The sequence below is a fragment of the Anser anser genome (assembly GCF_964211835.1).
Source record: "Anser anser genome assembly, chromosome: 3".
In the NCBI taxonomy this organism is placed as follows: Eukaryota; Metazoa; Chordata; class Aves; order Anseriformes; family Anatidae; genus Anser; species Anser anser.
Window position 1 is genome coordinate 6,448,024 of NC_139722.1, and position 22,769 is coordinate 6,470,792.

At 43.1% G+C, this 22,769-nt stretch overlaps 1 protein-coding gene across 2 annotated transcripts; it reads left to right on the top strand.

Moving 5' to 3' along the window:
* The first annotated feature begins 853 nt into the window (after window positions 1-853).
* Window positions 854-22,702, top strand: LOC310896083 (meprin A subunit alpha-like). Of its 2 annotated transcripts, XM_083827952.1 has the most exons (14): window positions 854-3,321; window positions 3,407-3,431; window positions 3,526-3,579; window positions 4,617-4,657; window positions 4,768-4,846; window positions 5,161-5,278; window positions 6,192-6,367; window positions 10,070-10,291; window positions 10,991-11,140; window positions 13,753-13,968; window positions 14,885-15,343; window positions 16,754-16,927; window positions 17,490-17,697; window positions 18,059-22,702. In XM_083827952.1, exons 1-14 carry the CDS (start codon window positions 3,253-3,255, stop codon window positions 18,204-18,206), a joined length of 2,139 nt encoding a protein of 712 aa, XP_083684078.1. In that variant the 5' UTR covers window positions 854-3,252; the 3' UTR covers window positions 18,207-22,702. The 2 variants fall into 2 exon arrangements, with proteins under 2 accessions (XP_083684078.1, XP_083684079.1); XM_083827953.1 differs by lacking the exons at window positions 854-3,321; window positions 3,407-3,431; window positions 3,526-3,579; window positions 4,617-4,657; window positions 5,161-5,278 and having other exon boundaries at window positions 4,769-4,846.
* Window positions 22,703-22,769: the final 67 nt, after the last annotated feature.

The window sequence follows — 22,769 nt, forward strand, 5'->3', positions numbered from 1 at the left end:
GTGGCTTCTGTATTTTAAGACTTTGAACTATTCTTCCCTGCTAGTTTTAAGACCCACACACCCCCCACAGATAAATTTGGCCCAAGCAGAAAATTGCTTCTCAATTATATCCAGTCTTTTTTCTTCCTAGGTTTCATTCTTTCTGTTTATCTTCACTGTTAGCAATGTTTCCTTCCCAGTTCTTGAGTCTGAAGTCTCTCTGTCCAGCCTTGCCTAGCCAAAACCACCACTGCTTTACTTTCCAAGATCCTGTTCCAGGGTTTTCCTTCGCTCCCAATGGCCATTATGACTTTCTCAGGTCCAGCTTTTGATAATGCTCACTCATAAGTATTCAGCTTGTTTGTTTACTCCTTAAAGAACAGCATGCTTCCCTACCTTCCTCTGTGTCTGGACCCAATTCAACATTACTGAGAAGTTTTCATGAAAGCAGAATGGGAATTTGGTTGGATCTGGGGGCGCATTTGGGGATGCATATGTTGTGCATACAAGATTATATTGCATTAGTATAAGCTCAGATGTCTGCATAACCATCGTCCTCTACAAACTGAAGAACATGCCTGTAGAATGGCTTATCTTTAGACATACTCCTTAGTTTCTTGGATGGAGTTGAAGTTAAGGAGACTCAAATCTGATTGTTCTTCAGACCACTTTGATTTTGCTTCAGGTTTTTGTTCTTTTCTTATGCCTTGCCGCATATCTACAAATCACAACCACTGTGCTCTCTTTTGACTCTCTTTGCTTGTCTGTGAAAAGTTTTTACATGATGTATCTTGGGACATGCTTCTCATTTACTAGCCACGTGCCCTGTTTTGCTTAGGTATCAGTGTTCTTTCAAATAAGAGTTCGTAAAAGCAAGTATTGAGGAAGAGCCATGTACCTTAGCTGAAAGGTCAGCCGTATCCTGGGCTGAACCAAAAGCAGCGTGGCCAGCAGGGTGAGGGAGCAGATTCCCTCTGCTCTGCTCTCGTGAGATCCCACCTGGAGCCCTGCACTGAGCTTTGGGGCCCCCAGCACGAGAAGGACATGGACCTGTTGGAGCGGGTCCAGAGGAGGGCCACAAGGATGATCAGAGGCTGGAGCACCTCCCTTGTGAAGGCAGGCTGAGGGAGTTGGGGTTGTTCAGCCTGGGGAAGAGAAGGCTTTGGGGATATCTTACAGCGGCCTTCCAGTGCCTAAAGGGGGCCGCAGGAAAGCTGGGGAGCGACTCTGTCAGGGGGTGCAGCGATAGGACAAGGGGGAATGGCTTTAAACAGGAAGAAGGTAGGTTTAGATTAGATATATAAAAGAAATTCTTTACCGTGAGGGTGGTGAGGCACTGGAACAGGTTGCCCAGAGAAGCTGGGCAGCTGAGCTCCACCACAACTGCTCTCTTGCTCCCCTTCCTCAAAGGGAAAGGGGAGAAAATACAATGGAAAGGGCTCAAGGTTTGAGATAAGGACAGGGAGATTACTCAGCAATTACCGACACAGGCAAAACAGACTCAGCACAGGGAGATTAATGAAATTTATGACCTATTACTAACAAGCTAGAGCAGTGAGAAACAACAACAAAAAACAGACCAAAACCACCACCTTCCTATCCACCCTTTTCCACCTCCTCCCCCTGAGCAACGCAGGGGAACGGGGAATGGAGGCTGCGGTCAGTCCCTGACGCTTTGTCTCTCCGTCTCCGCCGCTCCCTCACGGTCCCTCTCTGCCCCTGCTCCCCGTGGGGTCCCTCCCACGGGATGCCGTCCTTCCCAAACTGAGCCTGCGGGGGCTGCCCACAGGCAGCAGCTCTTCAAGAACTGCTCCCACACGGCTCCGTCCCACGGGGTCCATCCCCCAGGAGCAAACTGCTCCAGCACGGGGCCCCCACGGGCGGCAGCTCCCCCCAGACCCCCTGCTCCTGCGTGGGCTCCTCTCCACGGGCTGCAGCTCCGGCCCGGGGCCTGCTCCTGCGGGGGCTCTCCATGGGCCGCAGCCTCCTCCAGGCCACATCCACCTGCTCCACCGGGGGCTCCTCCACGGGCTGCAGCGTGGAGATCTGCTCCGTGTGGGACCCATGGGCTGCAGGGGGACAGCCTGCTCCACCAGGGGCCTCTCCACAGGCCGCAGGGGAACTTGTGCTGTGTGCCTGGAGCACCTCCTGCCCTCCTGCTGCACTGACCTGGGGGCTGCAGGGCTGCTTCTCACTCCTCACTCTCACAGCTGCTGTGGTGCAGCAGTTTTGTTTTTCCCTTTCTTAAATCTGCTCTCACAGAGGTGCAAACAACATCGCTCCCTGGCTCGGCGCTGGCCAGCAGCGGGTCCCTTTGGATCCATCTGAAACTGTCCCTTATCTAACGTGGGGCGGCTTCTGGATTCTTCCCACAGAGGCCACTGCTGCAGCCCCCCTGCTACCAAAACCTTGCCATGTAAACCCAATACAAAGGGGAAATAATAATGCAGAGCCTATGTGAGGTCTGCAACTTTCTGGAGCCTTTCTCAGTTAGCCCATAAGTCCTCCCTGACCCGTGTCCCCTCAGGAATACAGCAAAGTGTGAGACAAAAGTTTTCCCTCTCTGAAACACCCTAGAAAAGAAAGGAGCATCAAGCTTGAATACCAGGAATCTACTGATGTATGTGAAGGTGTTGCATTTGAAATCTTGACCTTGTACATGCAGTTTCTAGTTTAGAAATCCACGCTCTGATATTTTGTTTTTAGTCTCAAATGTGATTTGAAGCTCTGGAGGGCAGGGTTAGCATGTTTTGCGCTGGGCCATCAGTCCTGGGATTGGATCAGCCATGGGAAAATGCTGTCAGGGTGTACATAATGATATCTCTTCTATCTCTAATCTTTACAATGTCATGTTAATTATTAATTTATTCTAATATCACCAGAGTGCGATAAACTCAATAATTCTCCTTAAGCACATGGCTTTGATTCCAGTGCTGCTGAGATCGTAATGCTGACAGAGAGCAAAACACAGTGGAAGGAGTCAGGGACTTGGGCCAGATCGAGGTCTTCTCACACAAAGTCTGTGTGAGCCTTTCACCACCTGCACTTAACACAAGAAGTTATCACATTCCTCTCTAACAGTCCTCCCAAGTGGACTTGGGTAAATGATAGCCACAATGCTATCACATGCCATTAGGAGGGAAATCTTGCTTTTATAACGTTACAAAGGTGGGAAGTTCAACGCTGGTTGGCTGATGTTCTGTGGGAAGCTCAGCAGCATGCCCTATATATTGCAAGAGGTGAGGGGGACCAGCTTCTATTTCCATTGCAAAAATGGGCACCAGCAGCTTCGTGCTCTGCCTAGCACTTCTGTTATCTTATGCATATGGTACTCCAGTCTCTGTAAGTAGAAACCTGATTTCTACAGGCTCCTGTCAGTCCAGAGACATCCCATACCTTATACTGGCTGTATTTTATTCTCTTTCAGGTCGGGCATCTCTCCGGTGAAGCTGGTAAGTGCTCTGTGAGTTGTTTTGAGTTTTGAAGCATTTTCTTTTGCCTGCTGTGTACCACCACATCTGAACACATGTTTTGTCTGTCTTGCAGCTGAAGATGCTGATGCTGGTGAGATAATCAAAGACATTCCAGACATAAACTTAGGTAAGTTCATGTCTAAATTCTCTTCCAGTCCTGAACCTACCAGTACCTTCTCCTTGGTGACCAATGGTGTGGATGGGAATGGCACCAAGCTGCTCCAGGGGAGGGTCAGACTAGGTATTAGGAAAAAATTCTGTATTGTGAGGGTGGTCGAAGACTGGAACAGGCTTCCTAGAGAGGTGGTTGATGCCCCATGGCTGCCAGTGTTCAATAGGCATTTGGAAAATGCCCTTAATAACAGACTTTAAATTTTGGTTACCTGTGAGGTGGTCAGGCAGTTGGACTTGATGACCTTTGAAAGTCCCTTCCAGCTGACCTACTCCTATTCTATTCTGTTCTGTTCTGTTCTATATTGTGAGCAAAATGGTGAAGTTTCAGGTCTCTCGTGGGGGAAATTGTGGTTTAGACAGACCACAACTCTATATAAGCAAACAATGTAGACGCCTTTTACTTCTGAAGTTTGGACAGACCCCTGGTGTTAAGAAAGTAACACATTTTATGAATTGAAAGGCTCTGGAGTCCCCCCCCCATCTATATATTTTTTTTGTAAAGATCTACAAACTAGACAATAGCTTTGATATTTTCTTGAGCATCTATATAAGAGGCAAGGAAATCAAAAGGAAAAGACCCAACACATTGTACAGTCTTCGTCTACTTTTTTAGTGTCCTGTAGTGCAAATTTCCATATCTCCTTCTTCGATGGTGCACTGTACAATGTTTTTCCTGATGCATTCCTCAATATTACTATATTATTTAGAGAATTGTCTCACTGTGTGACTGTTGCCACTGCCTGGCAGCAAGCAAGAGGTTATAAAACTAGACACAGATAATCAATGTCACCAGATTTCTGCCATCAAAAATGCGGCTATTTCTGGGTAGTAAATATTGAGTAGAAGCTAAGGCTAGACCTTCTTTATTTTCTGTAAGTGTCTGAGGTCATAAGTTTGTATGAGTAGGCTCGCTATGGCTTTTGAGTTAAAATATTTATTTGATGTATTTTATATCACATTTACATTACCTTTCTTTAAATTTCTTTTCAGCTGCTGGACTGGACCTCTTTCAGGGTGATATCTTGCTCCCTGTAAGTAATTAAAAACTTTATAGCTAGCATTTGCCCTAACTGTGTTTTTGGTACAAATCAGCCCATCTCTCCACAGCAGCTGCATCACCAGCTGTTAATTCTCTTTTCAGAAAAATCAGCGAAATGCCCTAAGAAATGAGAGCTACAGATGGAAGTTCCCCGTTCCCTATATTCTGGGTGATAACTTAGGTAATGCAGATATTTTATTCAAATTTTAATTCAACTTCAATCCTTGTTTGTGCTGGAGTCACCATGATAAAAATTTTCCTTTTTTTTTTTTCCCAATCTGGTTCTCTCACATTAAAATTCACTAATAACCAGATTGTTCCTTTACATCAAAACCATTTTTTTTTTTTGCCTACAGCTATCATAACAAAACATAATTTAATCAAATTCAATCACTTTTCTTTTGGTCCCATGCACAAATCTGTGTGTATTACCTCTCCAGGGTGAATGATCTGCAGTATCTTAGAGGTGCTTTGTTGTTGACATCTGTTTTCCAGATCTGAATGCCAAAGGAGTTATTCTCCAGGCATTTGAGATGTTCCGTCTTAAGTCTTGCATTGATTTCAAGCCATATGAAGGAGAGAGAACCTACATATTCTTTAGGAAAGAAAGCGGGTAAGGTTATAGCAATTTCTATGTAGTTCTGCTGTGTAGAATCAGCTGAAAATTCATTTAATCTGACTTCAGCAATCTGAAAGTTTAGTCTAAGTTTGTTGTCAGTAGAGAAAAAGAGGCCACCACAAAAGCAACCCGCCTTAGATTCATCTTGGAAGCAGCTGCCTCCCTCTGCTGACTGCAGAGGACATTCGTATGAGGAACTTGAAATGGATGTTTAATGTTTGGATGGCTACTCTTTGATTCTCATTATTGCTGGGCTTTCTTCAACTGCTCCCACTTTCCAACCTAGGGTTGTTTTATGTTTCCATGATGGGTGAAGTGACCCCAATGTACAGCCTCTTAATTTACCGAGAATGTGAATAGCCAGCATTTAGGTTTTGAAAAATTTGGAAGAATGGTTAAAAAAAAAAAAAAAAGGTGGAAAGACAGTTTATTGTGCTATTGCTATTATTTCCCATATCTAAACGTACTTTTAAAGAGCATCTAGAAAAGGACAAAGATCTCATTATATCAGATGTGAATATTTCATGTTCTCCCAGAACTTCATAAAGCATGTAGACACTGATATTTCTATCCTCAGCTCTACTTTAAGATTCAGATATATGTCCTAAAAAAATGTAAACCATGATTTTTGACAAGTTGGTGCTGAAGAGCCTGGTACCAGAAACTCCTCAGCAGCAGCTATTGAAGACAGCACAGGCTCAAGCTCTTTGTTTTCAGTACCCACTGAGTATGGTTTTTGGAGCTTAGTTTGCCTTCAGGGTAGAGTACCTACAGATATTTAGATACTTGGTCAGTACTTAAAGAAAGTTTTTATAGCACTATAGTATAGTTTGTATTTAAAGTGAGCAGACTGAGGACATAAATGCTAAGAAATAAACTCTATCTGACAGTAAGATCTCTCTCTTAGGTGTTGGTCCATGGTGGGGGACCTGCAGACTGGACAGAACCTCTCTATTGGGGCCGGGTGTGACTACAAAGCAATTGTAGAACATGAGATCCTGCACGCTTTGGGATTTTACCACGAGCAGTCAAGGATGGACCGAGATGACTACGTGACAATCTGGTGGGATGAAATTATTGCAGGTTGGTTTTGAACTTCAAGTTAGATTTTCTAAAGTGCAGTCTTATCAGTATCTTTCTTCCCCTGACAGATTTTAAACCTTGCTGAAAGATATGACTTAGAGACACTGGTCCACCCCTGATGCCCCTGTAAATCAGTCTGTAGCAAGATTTGGGTACAACTTCCGTGGTGAAAGACCATAGACTATTTAAGGCTGTAGGAGAGATAACCTGCTTGGAAAGCAGAAGCCTATTACCCCTTGGCTCCACAACTGGTCTGCTTCCTGATTTTGAGCACATCACTTCCCCTCCCTAAGAATCTATTATTTTCTCTTGCCACATAATTGCAAATTGTAAGCTTACTGGGAGGGTGTCTTGGGACCCCAACATGTTCCGAGTTTTGAGGTGGCTCTCTAATGAAGGGTTCTCCAAAATCTGAAAAGGTTTTATACTCAGAGATTCAGATTTTCCAGGGACTGGAAAGATCTACTTTGTACATAAAGAAGCCTCAAAGTGATCAGATCAGATAGGACACATAAAATAGGGTTCTACCTTGCTCTCCACTGCCCAGTGTCTCTGGCAGGTACTTGCTTTCAGGTTTAACTCCATCAGATTCAGTGGCTTTCTGAGTTTCAGCAAACACTCCACAGTCTCCTTAGGCAGTCTCTGCTTCTGTCTTCTGTGAGGGCTGGTTCTGTACTACTTTATGATCACCTATTTTTCTGAAAAAGAGTGAGTGGAAGTCTATAGCAAGTTCCAAAAGGCATGCTAGCAAAGACACCAAGTATAAGCTCTCCTCTCGTTCCCAGTGGTGATGCTTTGAGATGCCAGTGCAGCAAAGTTGCCCTGCCATCACTCATGCTTTTTGTGGAAGCCAGATCACTTCAGTCTCCAGGGTAATGCACTCAACATCTTTGCATAGAAGTGAAAAATACATGCAAAAGACTTTTCAGAAAGTAACAGGATTCAGGGAACATCGTGTTATCTTTTGGATAGATAAAAACTGCTGGTACAAGCAGTCTCTACTGACCTCTAAGTGCAGTGTCTGATATTTTGAATTGCTCCCAGCTGAATGGCCATGTGCATTCCTACTTGTCTCTGCCCTCTACGTGTTGTCTCTTGCAGTGGCTGAGCAGGAGATGAAATGTGTCTGTTGATCTTGCAGACCATGATTTTTATTGCTATCACCAGCCCTGAAAACAAATCACCTTATTAGTAACTAGGTCTCAGCTTGAGTCAAGGTGATGAAGTTGATGATGACAGTAATAGTATCTAGATTCTGACTTTTATGGAGTGCACCCTCAGCAGGTTTGCTGACAACACAAAGCTCGGAGGAGTGGCTGATGCCCCAGAGGGCTGTGCTGCCATTCAGCGGGACCTCGACAGGCTGGAGGGATGGGCTGAGAGGAACCTCATGAAGTTCAACAAGGGCAAGTGCAGGGTCCTGCACCTAGGGAGAAATAACCCCAAGCAACAGCACAGGCTGGGGGCTGGCCTGCTGGAGAGCAGCTCTGCAGAGAGGGACCTGGGTGTCCTGGTGGACAGCAGGCTGACCATGAGCCAGCAGTGTGCCCTTGTGGCCAAGAAGGCCAACGGGATCCTGGGGTGCATGCGGAGGAGTGTTGCCAGCAGGTCGAGGGAGGTGATCCTGCCTCCCTGCTCAGCCCTCGTGAGGCCACACCTGGAGTGCTGTGTCCAGTTCTGGGCTCCCCAGTACAAGAGGGATATGGAGCTGCTGGAGCGAGTCCAGAGGAGGGCTACGAAGATGAATAGAGAGATTATCTGTGGTGTATTAAGTGGCCACAAATGTGGAACAACAGAAAAACAATACAGATTATGGTTTTTTATTCTGAATGGAGCTCTGGAGCTGGGCTGATAATATTACAGTCAATTCCTATATATTGTGTACGTTTCTATCCATACTCAAAGCTTTCATTTTCCAGTTAGGCAAATTTCTTAAGTAGAAAACTTCTACTGAAGCCGTTTGAAAGAACTAAAGGATTAGAGACGGAATAGAAAGGTTAATTTGCTGACCCTGTGTTGGATTTACCCATGTTATATGTCAGAAGCATGAACACTATGCTAGCTTGTAACTAGGACCATCACATATATCTTCCACCTTGGACAGGGACTGCCCTAAAAGTCAAACAGGCATTTTTTGCCAAAATATACATTTTGGGCCATACTCCATCTGACTGCTTGTAGATGGCTGCATCAGTATGAGTTCGTATGAATTCCTCTGTGTTGTTGGGGTCAGCACAAACAGGATTTACCACATGTTACAGAGGAAGGCATAAAATTCTACAACATAAAAAAAAGTCTATCAAGTCCTGATTTGTGCAGTGCCCTTCAGTCTGGGGTTTTGGTTTAGTTCACCTCAACTTGCAGTACTATCTGCTTCTCTAAAGGGAAATAAGGCTGATATGTGTGTGTCCATCTATTCCTGCATTGGTGATCTGTAAACCCAAATTTAATAGCATTGTAACAGTTTTGGCCATAATGCATTTTCACGGACTTCAATGCAGATAGCAGTTGGCTAGAGACGAGATCCCCTGTTCAGGTTGCTATTGATAGAAAAACTAATAAACCTATAAGATTTCAGAGAAAGCACACAGGAGAGCCTGAGAAATGAGATTGCCTCCTCACTGTATGGTCTATATATTCTAAAAACAAATAGAAGTTACCCTTTGCCTGGTAATGATCTGAAAAACATTATTACACATGCCTGTGTACTGCCAAGGTTTTGTCTCCAGCTATAAAAAGCAATAACATGTAATTATAAAGATTCTCACTATTTTTGATTAAAGGTGCAGTTCAGATACCTGCAAGAAAATAAACTCAAGCCCTTATATAATCTCAAGCCTTGGACTGAAGACCTTTGTGCCCAGAATGCAGCTGCAGGGAAGGGCAGCTATTACACAGAGAAGCTGTAATTATCCACTGAGTGCAGTCATGTCCTGTTTCTTCTTATAGGGAGAATGCCAGATATTCTGAAAACATTATTTGTGATTGGAAATGCTGGGAATTTCTCTTGATTTACTTCCATGCCAAAGTATGTGAAATGGCTCCCTCTTCCTGTCCCATCAGACACCTTCATAGTGAAAAACTTTCTCTAAGAACAAATGATTTCACCAAGAGACTTTGAGACACGTGTTTCCAAAAGACATCTCCATAGCAATACCAGAGCAATATAATCAATCTAGGGTAAAACAAACTATTTTTTTCACAGATTCCTAATGTGCCCTTTGCTACAAAGGAGACCAGAGTCGGGGGGCAATCCAGGACTGCCATACCTGGCTCCTTAGGAAGTGAAAATCTCCAGGACTCCTCCTTGTTCTTATGTGATCTAATATTCTGGGAAACTTTTGCATCAATATTCACAGGCTCTGGAATGAAGTACATTAATCCTTAAGTTTAGTCCTTCAGGATACTTACCATTAGATCATCTAATCTGATCTCCTTTATATCGTTCTTTATAGCTCATTGATATTTGACTTTGAAGCTACTGAAGTCATATGAGGGTGCAAAACTGCAATCTAAAGACAATGCTTTGTTGTCAAAATTACTTCATAAACCAATCTTGCTACATTTGAGTATTTTATCCTAAAGTAATTGCTATCAGGTAGATCAATTCTGCCTCATAAAACTGCATTCAAGGGGCCATGCTAAAACCATTTCCTTTCCAATTGCTCTGTGAGATGAAAAACTTTTCTGTTCTTTTACCAGACAAAGAACACAACTTTCTGAAGTACGATGACAGCTTCATCACTGACCTGAACACCCCCTATGACTACGAATCAGTGATGCACTATGCACCATTTTCCTTTAACAAAAATGCCAGTATTCCCACAATTACGGCAAAGATACCAGCATTTAACGACATAATTGGACAACGTCTAGATTTCAGTGCCATCGACCTGGAAAGACTTAATCGCATGTATAACTGCAGTAAGTCATAATTTAACCATGAAAAATTATTTGTTTATACTTCTCAGATGCTCTTGAAGCAGTACTGAAGAGATCCTGTGGTGCAGAGACCCGAACTGTTTACTCCCTCCTCGTTCCTCTCTTTGGCTCTGCTAACTGCTCACTTTCATAAAGTCCAGTCACTCAACAAACGTCAGGCCATTCACATCTTTTCTTCCATGTTGCTCCTAGGGGCTCAGACGTGGTTATTTGCTGGTATGTGAGCAGTTTCATTATGCCCCTGCTATGAGGTGAAGGCAACTGTACTTTGTCCTCTTTTACTGATGTTCAGTCTTAATTAGATTGTTTTGCACCTGGGATTGGCTGATTCTAGAGTCTGACACTCCATCAGCTGGTTGCTGATCTGGTTGAAGATGTTATCACCAGGTGTGATTGTTAGCAACAAGTTATTGTCCCTGTGGATCTGCCATTAGAAGCATCCACATGCAGGCAAACTCAGGTGAACCTGCCTAAGGTGGCTGGCTGGACTTTGCTCCAAGTGGATACTCATCAAGCAGATTGTGATTGCAGGGGTTTAGGCCTTCACTACATGATGTCTATTCTAGTATAAATAGACCAAAACAAACACTAAAATTAGAGCAGAAATACTCCAGTTTTGTTTTAAATGATATAGTACTTTGGAGATAACCATGTGTGCATTTGTGCATTTTTTTTTTTCAGCTTCAACTCACACTCTTTTGGATCAGTGTTCTTTTGAGCTTGAAAATATCTGTGGCATGATTCAGGGCACCAGAGATGACCTAGACTGGGTCCATCAACAGAGCAGTGCTGCGGGGCAGGAAGACCACACACTTTCCGGGCGCTGCAGAGGTAAACTAACAAACACTTTCCTATGGGCAAGCGCTTAGCTGTAGCAATGGTCTCTTGCGCATGTCTGTGCTGGGCTATGTGCTTTAAATACATCATCTTTAACAACTTCTCTTCATTGTGGTCAACCCTTCAGAAAACCCAGCACTGGCTACTCTGAAAACATATTATTAAATGATCATATTTGTAGACTACACAGAAAACGTCCTACTTTTAATATTTCATGCTAAGCAAAGCACCCTCTTCTTTGCACTTGGCACTGTGGGTCTGAGCTAGGTTGCACTAGTGCTCTCGTTAAGCTTTTAAAGCATAGTGGAGTGTTCTCCACACCAGCAGTATAACAGGGGACAAAGACCAATCTTAACTGGAGGATTTTTGATATAACCTGGAAAAGGATTTACTGCAGCTTCCAAAGTCTGAGTAAGAGTTATGTTGCTCCAAGATAAGAATGGAATAGCACTCATAAACTACTCATAAACATGTTTGGAAAGTGAATGATAAGTTAAGCTTGAGGAATGCTGGTTCTGAAGAAGGAAGAAAGTTACAAAGCTTTTTTATGATAGGAGTCTAGGGATAATTTTGTTTTTAACATGCTATTTTTGCCATTTTTCACAAGAAAAAATCCCAAGCAGGGCGGAGTGAGCCCCAGTGAGGGTTACAGGTTGCTAGCTTACAAATGAGAATAAAGATTAAGTCCTGACAGGCAGTTCTGAAAAGCAAGAGACTGATTTGTCATTATTTAGACTTGGAAAACTACAACAGACTTAAAAAAAAAAAAAAAGTGACTTTGGTAAATTTTGCCTAAGTTCAGTTTTTATTTTTCTTCCCCATTGTGTAATTGTAAATGAAAAAGAAGAATTTAGCTGAGTTATTGTTGGGTAAAACCAGTCTGTCCAAAGTAAGCACTTAACTTGCACTTATGCTTTAGCATCTTGTGACTTTGTGCAAAATAAGTACTGATGTTTCCTGAAGAGTTAATGGAGAGTGTTAGGTGTCTCTGAGGATCTCCAGAGTGCCAAAATGAACTGCTTGAGTAGGGAGTGCCTCTCCTTTCAGAGGCCTTCAAAGGCTCTTTGACTCCATCAGGAATTTAGACGCTTTTGGAGAATTGCTTCTGCAGCCATCTCGAGTGGGACCTAATTTTGTTTCCCTAACACAGATGGATTGTATTTTGCCCAAACAGTTTGACTTCTTGCATTGACTTGTTACTGGCTAAACTGAAGGAGGGAAACTACAGTCTAAAACGTAGAGAGGAACTGGCAGCCTGGCTCTGGATTTGGTCCATGTATCCTGTTGCTGAAGTCTGCCGAGGCCATATCCTAACTGCCATAGATACTTTCTGTTGCTTTTATTTCACTTTCTTATCAAGAAGGAGGTAGAGTCTGGATCATCTGGGGCTTTGATACCACAATAAGCTCAACAACAAAGTCAGGCACCTGAATAAGGCTCACAGTCCTGTTTCCCACTTGGAGCAGCAGCGATCGTGCTTCAATTTAACATAAATTTAACTTACGGCAAATTGTTATATGTATGTATAAAGCAATTCAGTACCTTTGGCAAAGTTTCTATGGGTATGATTTCAAAACATTGTTACCATGTCCTAACGGTAAAGGAAAATGTTGCCTTGACATGGTTAGAGCAAACGCAATAGACAGAACAGCTCTAGTAGCTCCACTGACCATGGAGGTGGCCGTACTGTGTTTATGCAGCTGCAAGGTTTGGCCAGTGATACCCCAACTGTTAGCTAAAACCACAAGAGTCCAAGGAGCCTGCCCCCAGCAGAGGAGGCTTTCCCATAGCACCTGAAAGAATTTCACATGTTAATCTAATCACAGACTGTAATGGGTAACTGAGGAGCAATGCAATACAGATAAGATGTGACAAGTTCATATGACACCAAGACGTGCGTGCAGATGCTTAATTCCTGGTACACGTAAGGAGAAAAGTAGATACTTCAAATCTAAAGATAACTTTAGAGAAACTTGCTAGGAAATTAAACTAGAGGGACAGAAATTCGTTTTTGCCCAATTTGCCCAATCCGAGAAGCTGAGTTTTCAAATGTCTTTGGACAAGTTACTTATAGACCTTATCTCTGCTCAAGGTCAAGGAAGTGCTAGTTCAGTGCCCAAACCTTTTCTGTTATCTTTGTCACTGATAAGAAATTATTTTACTCTTCATAAGGTAATAAAGTATATGATCTCCAAGATCTCATCTTTGGATTATCTTTGATATAAATCAAATAAAAGATGTCTGCTAGTTACTTGCTGTCAGCACTGAGTCTTCTGTCTCATCTCTGACATTCCTGAGGCATCCAACTTCCAGCTAGGCCAACTAATGCAAAACTGGCACTAGCTGCTGGCAATGAGTTCCATATATATGCTAAACTACTAGCCCTACTAGTCCTAAACTACTTTGTACCCAAGTCTACGTGATTATTATGCACTGTTTCCTCTATACACTGTCTTGAATGGTTATTATGCACTGTGTCCTCTACTATTTATGTTAGCTACTACACTTATGCCTACTGAAAGAGTGGAGTTGAAATGATAAATATATACCATGCGGCTAGCAGGAAAGGTGGAAAGAGATGATGACACTCAACACTTTTTTCACAGATGCTGGCTACTTCATGTACTTCGACACCAGCTCTGGAAAGGCAGAGGAGGCGGCAGTCCTAGAGTCTCGAATCCTTTATCCCAAGAGAACTCAGCAGTGCCTCCAGTTCTTCTATAAGATCACAGGAAGCCCTTCTGACAAGCTGATCATCTGGCTTAAGGAAGATGATGGGACTGGAAATGTTCGCAAGATGAGAAAAATTGAAACCTTTCAGGGTAATTCTAGAAATATGAGAAATCTATAGAACCTTTGGGAAAGAAAAATTGGCTTAGAAATCAAAACATTTTTCCTAAGCTACCAGGAGAGTATGCTGCAGTCTGGATAAGGATTTTGGTATTATGCGATATTTATTATTCACATTTAGCAGTGAAGCCATGGGTTGTGATTATGTAATTTAAGTGTTCCACAGCAGAAGTCACGATGTTCCTAATCTAACAATGTTATGTTATGCTCAGTGAATGGGAAGGACCCCAAATTGCTGGAGATCATTGGCTAGATCTCCATTGGCTATAGTATGATCTGACAGTGAGCTGCTCATCTTTAGACATTAGGAATACCTGTGCTCATCTTTAGATATAAGGAACCCCAGCCTAAATTTTTATACGTCTGCAAATAGAAAAATATATGTAACTTTGGAAATGTGAATGGGTGCCCACTTCGGGTGATTTTGCAAAATAGGACAAATTCAGCCAATGCATCACTAAGCATTTATGCTGTCAAAACCCAAGACTTGTGATCAGCCGCCTTTATCAGGCTACTGCATTTTGCAGGGAGGGACAAGTCCATGAAAAAGTGACCCATAAGAGTTAATTTTAACATGCTGGTTCACTGACACCCATCCACTTCTTATGTCTCGGTTTTTAGCATGCTGCTCATTATACTAAAGACTGTCATTCACTAATGTTTGAAGAGTTCCTAATACAATGTGTCCAAAGCAATTTGATGATAATGCAATGTAAGCATAATATAATCATAATACCCACTTAAGACTTCCATCCTTCATGGCTCTGTGAGAGGTCCAGTTGTCTAAAAATGCAGCTGGAATAGCTAACTAGGAATAAGCTGCTTCAGAATATCAGCTAATATCACTAATCATGCTGATGTCAATGTTTTGCTTTCCTTTCACAAAAGCGGATAATGACCATAACTGGAAAATTGCCCACGTAACCCTGAATGCTCAGAAGAAGTTCCGATATCTCTTCCAAGGACTAAAGGGCAACCCCAGCTCTTCATCTGGTGGGATCATTATCGACGATGTCACACTGACAGAGACCCCCTGTCCCACAGCTGTGTGGGTCATTCGGAATTTCAGTCAAATCCTCGAAAACGCATCAAGTGATGTTATTCAAAGCCCCCGGTTTTACAGCCCTGAGGGTTATGCTTATGGCATAAGTTTGTATCCCCAATCCAGAACCAGTGGCTACTCTCGCATTGCCTTTCATTTGTGCAGTGGAGAGAACGATGCTGTTCTAGAGTGGCCAGCTCTGAACCGCCAAGCCATGCTCACAGTGCTGGACCAGGACCCTGACATCTTGAAAAGGATGTCTGCAAGCAGAAGTTTCACCACAAATAAAGACCAGGTTGCGTCAGGTAAGTGTTATTTGCCTGGAGGAATAGTGGAAATGAAAGCTAAAGAATCTGAGTCACGGGACAGTGCAGGAGTCATAGTTGGGCAACTTTGGCTTCATTTTCCAGTTTGGGGCATTTTCCTGTTTATGACTCAGAGTTCCTGTCTGCAAAGGATCATCTGACGTAAAAAATGATGCATAGAAGGTTGTTGTTACTATGAACAATCACTGGGATATCAGAGTTTGACTCTAAATAAAATCATAGAATCATAGAACCATTTGAGTTGGAAGGAACCTTGAAGCCCATCCTGTCCCAACCCCTGCCATGGGCAGGGACACCTCCCCCCAGCCCAGGCTGCCCAAATCCCATCCAGCCTGGCCTTGGGCACTGCCAGGGATGGGGCATCCACAGCTTCTCTGGGCAGCCTGCTTCAGTGCCTCACCATCCTCATAGTAAAGAATTCTTCCTAGTATTTAATCAAAATCCCCCCTTTTTTAATTTAAAACCATTACCCCTTATAACAGATTTGTAGAGAGTTTTCCTGTGCCAAGGAGCTGGCAATTCTCATTCTACCTGTGATTTGTCGCCACAGGACAACGTAATGCCAGTAGAGGGCTTTATTCCATTGCATCCTACAATAATTTAAGCTACAACTACATTTTTGGGGCTTGATTAACTTGAACATACACAGTCTGAATACACAAGGTCCACACTGTAGCTGTATTTAAGGAACAAAATACCTGACGACACCTGTGAGATCAGTCTGCAGCATCTGAAACCAATTTTTCTTGGCTTGATGCAGACTGAAGACTCTGTCAGACACGGGCTACTTTTTAGCTCCAGGTTTATATAGCTTGTTGCATCATAGTTCCGTGTCGAGCCCTGGGACACCTCATGCATATGATCATTCAAGAAATAAGAACGGGACAATATTGAATTTGCTACAATATGAAACACCAGAGATTAGTCTCCATCCCTCTTCACGTTTTTCAGTGGAAATTTGGTACATGTTTTTTCAGCAGGAGGTTTTAAACATTGGGTATGTTTAACAGAACCACAACAATGAACAAAATCTGCCAGACCCTAAACCATAGGTACTTAAAAGATGATGAGGGGGTGTCCTTATGCAGGAGGGAGCTCTTAGCTGGTGAGAGCAAGGAGGTAATTTGTGTTTGGTCAATCCTCAATTAAAGGGGAGTTGTGAATTTAAATGCCCTCACATAGATTTAGAGACCTCACGCAGACTATTTCTAAGCATCTGCTGGCATCATTTGTCAGTCCTCTGTGATTTGTTTGAGTATCTGAGCCCTGAATTTGATTTTGCAGCATAAGTCCTGTTTAACATTGTAATGCAGGAAAAAAAAAATGTTGTCATAGCTCTAGGCTGCAGAACTTCGCAGTTCTTATTTGCTACTCATATTCTCTTTGCAGATGGTAGTGGAACCCTAATATGGGAGAAACCATCTATAACTGGAAAATTTGATGCCTCATGCAATTGCTATAGAACTGTAGACTGGGGGTGGAACAACTTCATCTCCCACAGCCAGATGAGGCGTAGAAGCTTTCTGAAAAATGATGACCTGATTATTTTTGCAGAATTTCATGGTAACGACCTTTTTCTTGATTCTCCTTGCAAATGCAAATTGTTGATCCTTTCTATCCCTTTTCATTCATTCACATTACTATAGCCACCTGTCCCTGAGCCATTTTCTCTTCTAATGGGGATCAACTTTGAAAAGCATTTTTGTGTTTTAGTTTCAAGTGGGTGATGTTGGCTGAAGTGTTTGAGCTCAGAGGAATCTAAATGGCATGGATTTATTGAAGGTTCATTTCTCAGCACCCTAACCAGTAACTATGTTCTCTTCTAAGCTTTGAACCATACTAAAAGGCTGTTCCTGTTGTGTTTATTTTCAAACAGAACAGCCACACTTGGCACAATTTTCCAAAGCACAGACTGTTACTGATTTACCTGACTAGTTGCCATAATTTTAGTATTATTTTCTACCTTGTGCTTTAAATACACAGAACTTGCCATGGTATGGCAGGAGCTCAGTAAAGAACAAATGGACAAGCAGTACTCTCCAGTCTAGCCTCTCGGATGAAGAATGTTATGTGTAATAATAGTCACTGTTATCTGATGTCTTTCACCTCTTTCCATTTTTTAAAGATCTAACTCACCTCAATAATACTGAAGTCCCTGTTCAATCTGAACAATCTGCCATCATGGAAAGCTTCCCTTTTGAAAGGCAGAAGAGAGCTCTCCAGGATATGGAGCCTGTTCAAGACTGGCTGCCTTACCCGCAAGACCCGTGTGATCCAAACCCTTGCCAGAATGATGGAGTCTGTGTGAATGTGAAAGGGAGACCAAGCTGCAGGTATCACAGAACTCCTCCTTGGTTGCCCTGACTTACCTCTGAACCAAATGGTGCAGCTACTAAGTGGTCAGAGCTACAGATCTCAAAGATCTGTGTCACTGTTTTCAAAGAACAGTGCGAACAAAACATTTGATTGCAGAGACTAGTTTCTGTTAGCAACCAGAGGGGAAACGCAAAGGAATCTCCTTCTGTGGTGCTTTTAGAGGATGTCCATAGCTGCCAAACAAGGTGGGGATATTGTTATGCGAACCCATCTAATGGGAACTGCCAATCCAGAAGAGTGAGCGTGGAGATCTCAAGGAGGGCCTACAGGGCAGGACAAAACTCCTAATCCACATAAATCTGTGCTTTATTTTCCCAGGTGCCCATCAGGACATACCTTCTTCTTTACAGGTGAGAGGTGTCAGTCAATGCAGGTCCATGGGAACATCCTGGGAATTACAGTTGGTGGAATTGCTGGAACCATTGTCTTAACAATCGTCCTCATTTCCATGATGGCTAGAAGATAAAGATCTGTAGAGGAATAAATCTAAGTCTGGTGTTTTTCCATAGTTCATCAAACATCAGTTTTCAATGAAAAATGATGAATACAACTTGAAGACCAGCCAGCATACAGATGTTGAAATGCTCTGTCAGCATTTTGTCAGTTGTTTATTTCATGAGACTTGGCAGTTAAAGATCACGTTGAACTGTTGTCTAATAAAAGTTCACACACTGAATCTCTTGTGTATTCTTTGTTTGCTTTGTTTCTTCATTCAGTTGTGACTGGTAGCGCTGACAGTCCATGCCTTTACTGTTAAGCACAGTTCAAACTTAAATAATTGGAAGAACTTCTCTAAACACTAGGAACAATCACATATAAGCAAATCTATAAAGATTCTAGAAATGTTCCTTTAAAAGCTATCCAAGATATCTAAAGGGTAAAAATTCATAGGTAAATCAGTACATCAACACTCATTTGCCATGAAGCTATGCTGATTTACAAAAGCTGAGTAGCTATTGTATGAAATTCATAGTAAATCACTATTACACATTTTTGGCTAGTGCTCTACCAGGGAAATAATTTCATATTAAAGCTAGTTGTCTTTCTAGAAAATCTTGCCACATAAGGTTTTCAATTGTTCAAGTGTAAGTCTATTCTCTGGTCATAATCTTAAAGCTATTTTAAACATCTATCAAATTCCCATGCAGGCACTGGATGAAACTGGAGCACAGCAGCAGTTATCATAGGACAGGATCTATTTTGGTTACCACTAAATTCACAACCCTCTAGAAATCATTGCCTCACAAGTCAGGGAGAAGGGTTGGGTGTATGAAGATGAAGACTGGGTCTGTGACACTGGAGATTTCTGGATAACGTGTTAACACCTTACTGCAGATGGCAGGAAGCCAGTGATTCAGTATGTCCCAAGATCTCTGCTTTGCAGGACTCTCAACAGTTTCTGCACTTGAAACTTTATTACCCAGGTTTCCTCAAAACACAGAACAAAAGGTATTCAGAATAGAAATGGTAAATAATCACAGAGGATGAAGCCACCCTTTTATTTATCAGATACCTATCATAAGGGATGGCAGCTAATGGAAAAATACACTCTTGTGGCAGTAGGTTGTAAGCAGGGAGCTGGTTGCTGCTTGTATTTACACTTGGCTTTGTCCTGATGCTCACATCAGTCCTGTGGGGAAGGACAAACTATCCAAATCATTGTGTATTTAATTAAGGCATTATTATATATAAGGCGTAAGATTATCAATCTGGGGATTTCAGAGTTAACCATTTTTAACGCAGGCTTGCAGTTCATATGTTTGGTTTCTGCTGCTTCTCAGTTGATCCAAGAAAGCAGCACAGGGATGGATGAAAGCACCATGGTCAAAAGCAAAGTGCAGCTTTCTGGAACTCCTGGAGTTCGAGTGCAAATGTTGCACTTAGTCCGTAGGATACAAACTTTACAAAAAGCAAGCTGCCAAGTGCAATTGTTTCAGGTAGCTCCTCTCCCCAGTATGCCTGCATTGCAATTAACTCATATACCTTCTGTCCCTGTTGTCAGCATTGTTGCTCGCCACCACTTGTCAACCAGGAAGAGGAGAGAAAGGCACGGCTCAGACCTCCTGAGCAGGGAAGCAAGCAGGTGTAGCTTTCCCAATTCCCAGCCCCAAGCTTAAGATTTCCCCCCATGAAGGGACGTCATGGCAATTACACTCAAGCAGAGGAGCTTGTCCTATCTCTTGTGGTGGTTTTTATTTTTGCGTGTGTGTGTGTATCTGTGTTTTTTAAATCAGCAATAGCATCACTTGTGGGTCTGAACCTGCCTCATTCACTTAGCCAGGGCAGGACAAGATCTGCAGCCCAGGCCCTGTGGGGTAAGAGGGTGAGGAGAAATGCATGGTGATGGCTGGGGGCACCCTGCTTGTCTGAATTTGGGGACCAAAAAGTGACATGGGGACAAAAACGTGTGAGATGTCTCAAGGGGAGCGCAGGCAGACACAGGCCATGCCACTTCTTGACTGCTTTTCTGTCACACCATGCAGGGCCTAGGGACGCCATGACAGGCCGCCGCCGCCCTCCTGCCTCAGGGGTCGGCGGTTGGCAGTGTGAGGAGAAGCGGTGCCATGGTGGCACAGGCCGTGGGCTCTGTGGGTCCGCCACAAACTGACGTGCTCCGATTTGCACTGTACCTTGTCCCTCAGAGGGAAAAAATAAAAATAAAAAATCCAGGAAGAGGCTGTGGAGGGATTAGCAGCACTTATCCCAAAGAAAAAGCTGAATTTAACTTGGAGAGGGCGTAATTTAGAAGTAAAGATTCTAAAGTTTGTGTAGAGAGTATCATATTCCATACCATGGTTTTCTAACAGGAAAGTACTCAAGGAATTACACAGTCCAGGGGTGAATCTGCCTGTCAACACCATGGCTTTTCGACAGCATTGAATCCTGTTAGGTGTTGAGAACCAAAAGCCTCAAGGAAGCTCTCATTGTAAGTTTACAAGCAGTGATGGTTGGGTAGATCTTGCTGGAGGTGCCACTGAGGTGGGGTGGGCAGAGCAGGACCATTAGTTGTTCTGCTCTTCAGCTCTGCCCACCCACAGCACACCCAGTTTCCTACCAGCTGCTGGCCAGCACGATGGGCAAGCACAGCTGTTTCCTGAACGTGTTTCCTGGGGCAGCGTAAGAAGTAAATGTGCTGGCCAGACCACTGAGCCACGACAGCACCAGAGATCACAGCATTGACTTCATGGTCCAATAAAAAACAAATAAATAATTTATCATAACTGCACACCTAATAACGATATATAACAAATATATAGTTATTTATAATATATAATAACTAATAACTATATGTATAATAACTGTTCTGGGCAGGTGATGGAGAAATGGCATGGGCTGCCCAGAGAGGTTGTGTAGTCTCTTCCCTGGAGATCTTCAAAAGCCACCTGGATGCCGTGCTGGGCAACCTGCTCTGGGTGTCCCAGTTTGAGCAGGGTGTTGGACCAGATGACCTTCAGCAGTCTCTTTCAGCTCTAACCATTCTGTGATTCTGTGAAGGTTCATAAAGTCTTTAAGGAATGAAGGGTGAAGTCTGAGCTTGAGGCATAAGTAAGGGTTGTTCAACAAATGTCACAGTCCAAAAACTCTTAAGGAGAGAATGTGGGAGTAGGCAGGTCTATTCCTCAGAAACCTGTATGTCACAATTCCATCCTTTACTATTTTTCCTGAGTTGGAATAAATCAGAGGAAGGTGCAAAGGCGGTGACTGTTCCTCATCCATTGCTAGAAAAGGTAGGGGAGAGATCCTATATTTTCTAGAGATGAGATGACCCTGGTAGGTTTTTGTTACAGAGTACTTTATCTTAGTGCCTTGTGGTTAAGCAGGAGGAGTGATGGCAATTATCAGAAAACAAGTGCCATGGCAGCCCTCACTTCAGAAGAGGGTGTGTACGGAGAGGGTTGAGCTTTGATCAGGACAAAGGGGAGTCACGATGAAGGATGGGGCTGGCTGACCAAAAATAGCCATCTGACCAAAATACCAGACTCCTGAGGTGCGCAAGCTGTTGGTGAACCCACCTTGTCCTTGCCAGACATCTGGTTCTTGCTGCTGAGAGTGGGTAGGAGGGGGATAGCGTGATTGCTGCCATGTGTTTGCCTTTATTCCTCCATTCAGCACTCACTTCCAGTCTTTATTTCCTCCCCATTTCCCTTGATCCACGCATAGATACAAGTGAAACCTTGGCCCCTCGTCTTTAAGACTGGCACAGATAATTTAGCCATTTCTCTTTCACAAACTGTTGTGTTTTTTGTAACACTGGCAAGGACCTTACCTTTGAAAGATGCCATTTCATTGCCACACAGCTCAGCATCACATCCTGATTTTTCATTCACATACAGTCTAGACCCAGGCTTGACTAATTTGGGATGTGTGATGAAAGCTCAGGGATGAAACATCAGCAGAAATAAGGTGTGGTGGGACTGTACTGTCTACAGGGACTTGTACTTTGCAATTTATGAGAAGCTGACTGACTCACTGAGGGGATGGCTTCTGCAGCAGATCAGCACTGTACAAGCTACTTCCAGAGTAGCTTAGACCGAATGGCTGTCCAAAGGCAAATTTTGCTTGGAAAAACGTGCAGAGGTCTGACTTTCAAGTTTCCATTGGCCATACATTTCAAAGAGATTCTGGATTTTCAAATATCTTTTAGTCTCTAACTGCATTCTAGTTTTAGTGTTAATAACTAACATCTTCAAATGAAAAACTGCTTTTGGTATAAGTAATACACTTGACTGATGCTTGTTTGCTGTCTTCATTCCTCACCACCTGCCTGTACCAGCCCATAACACGTCTGTAACAGTAGGCAACAAGTTTCCCATCCTGATCAGGTCCAATGGCTAGGGAATGAGTTCACCACCAGTAAACATGGGCCTGGTTCCCCATGAGCCAAATAGGGCATATGGGGCTGTACCACCTGACTGTCATACTTGATATAGACCTCACATTTATATCTTTATGACTCTGCTATATTTTACAGTAAGTTTTGTGATATTTGTGTGTACTACAAATACTTTGCAGGCTATTTTATAGTCCT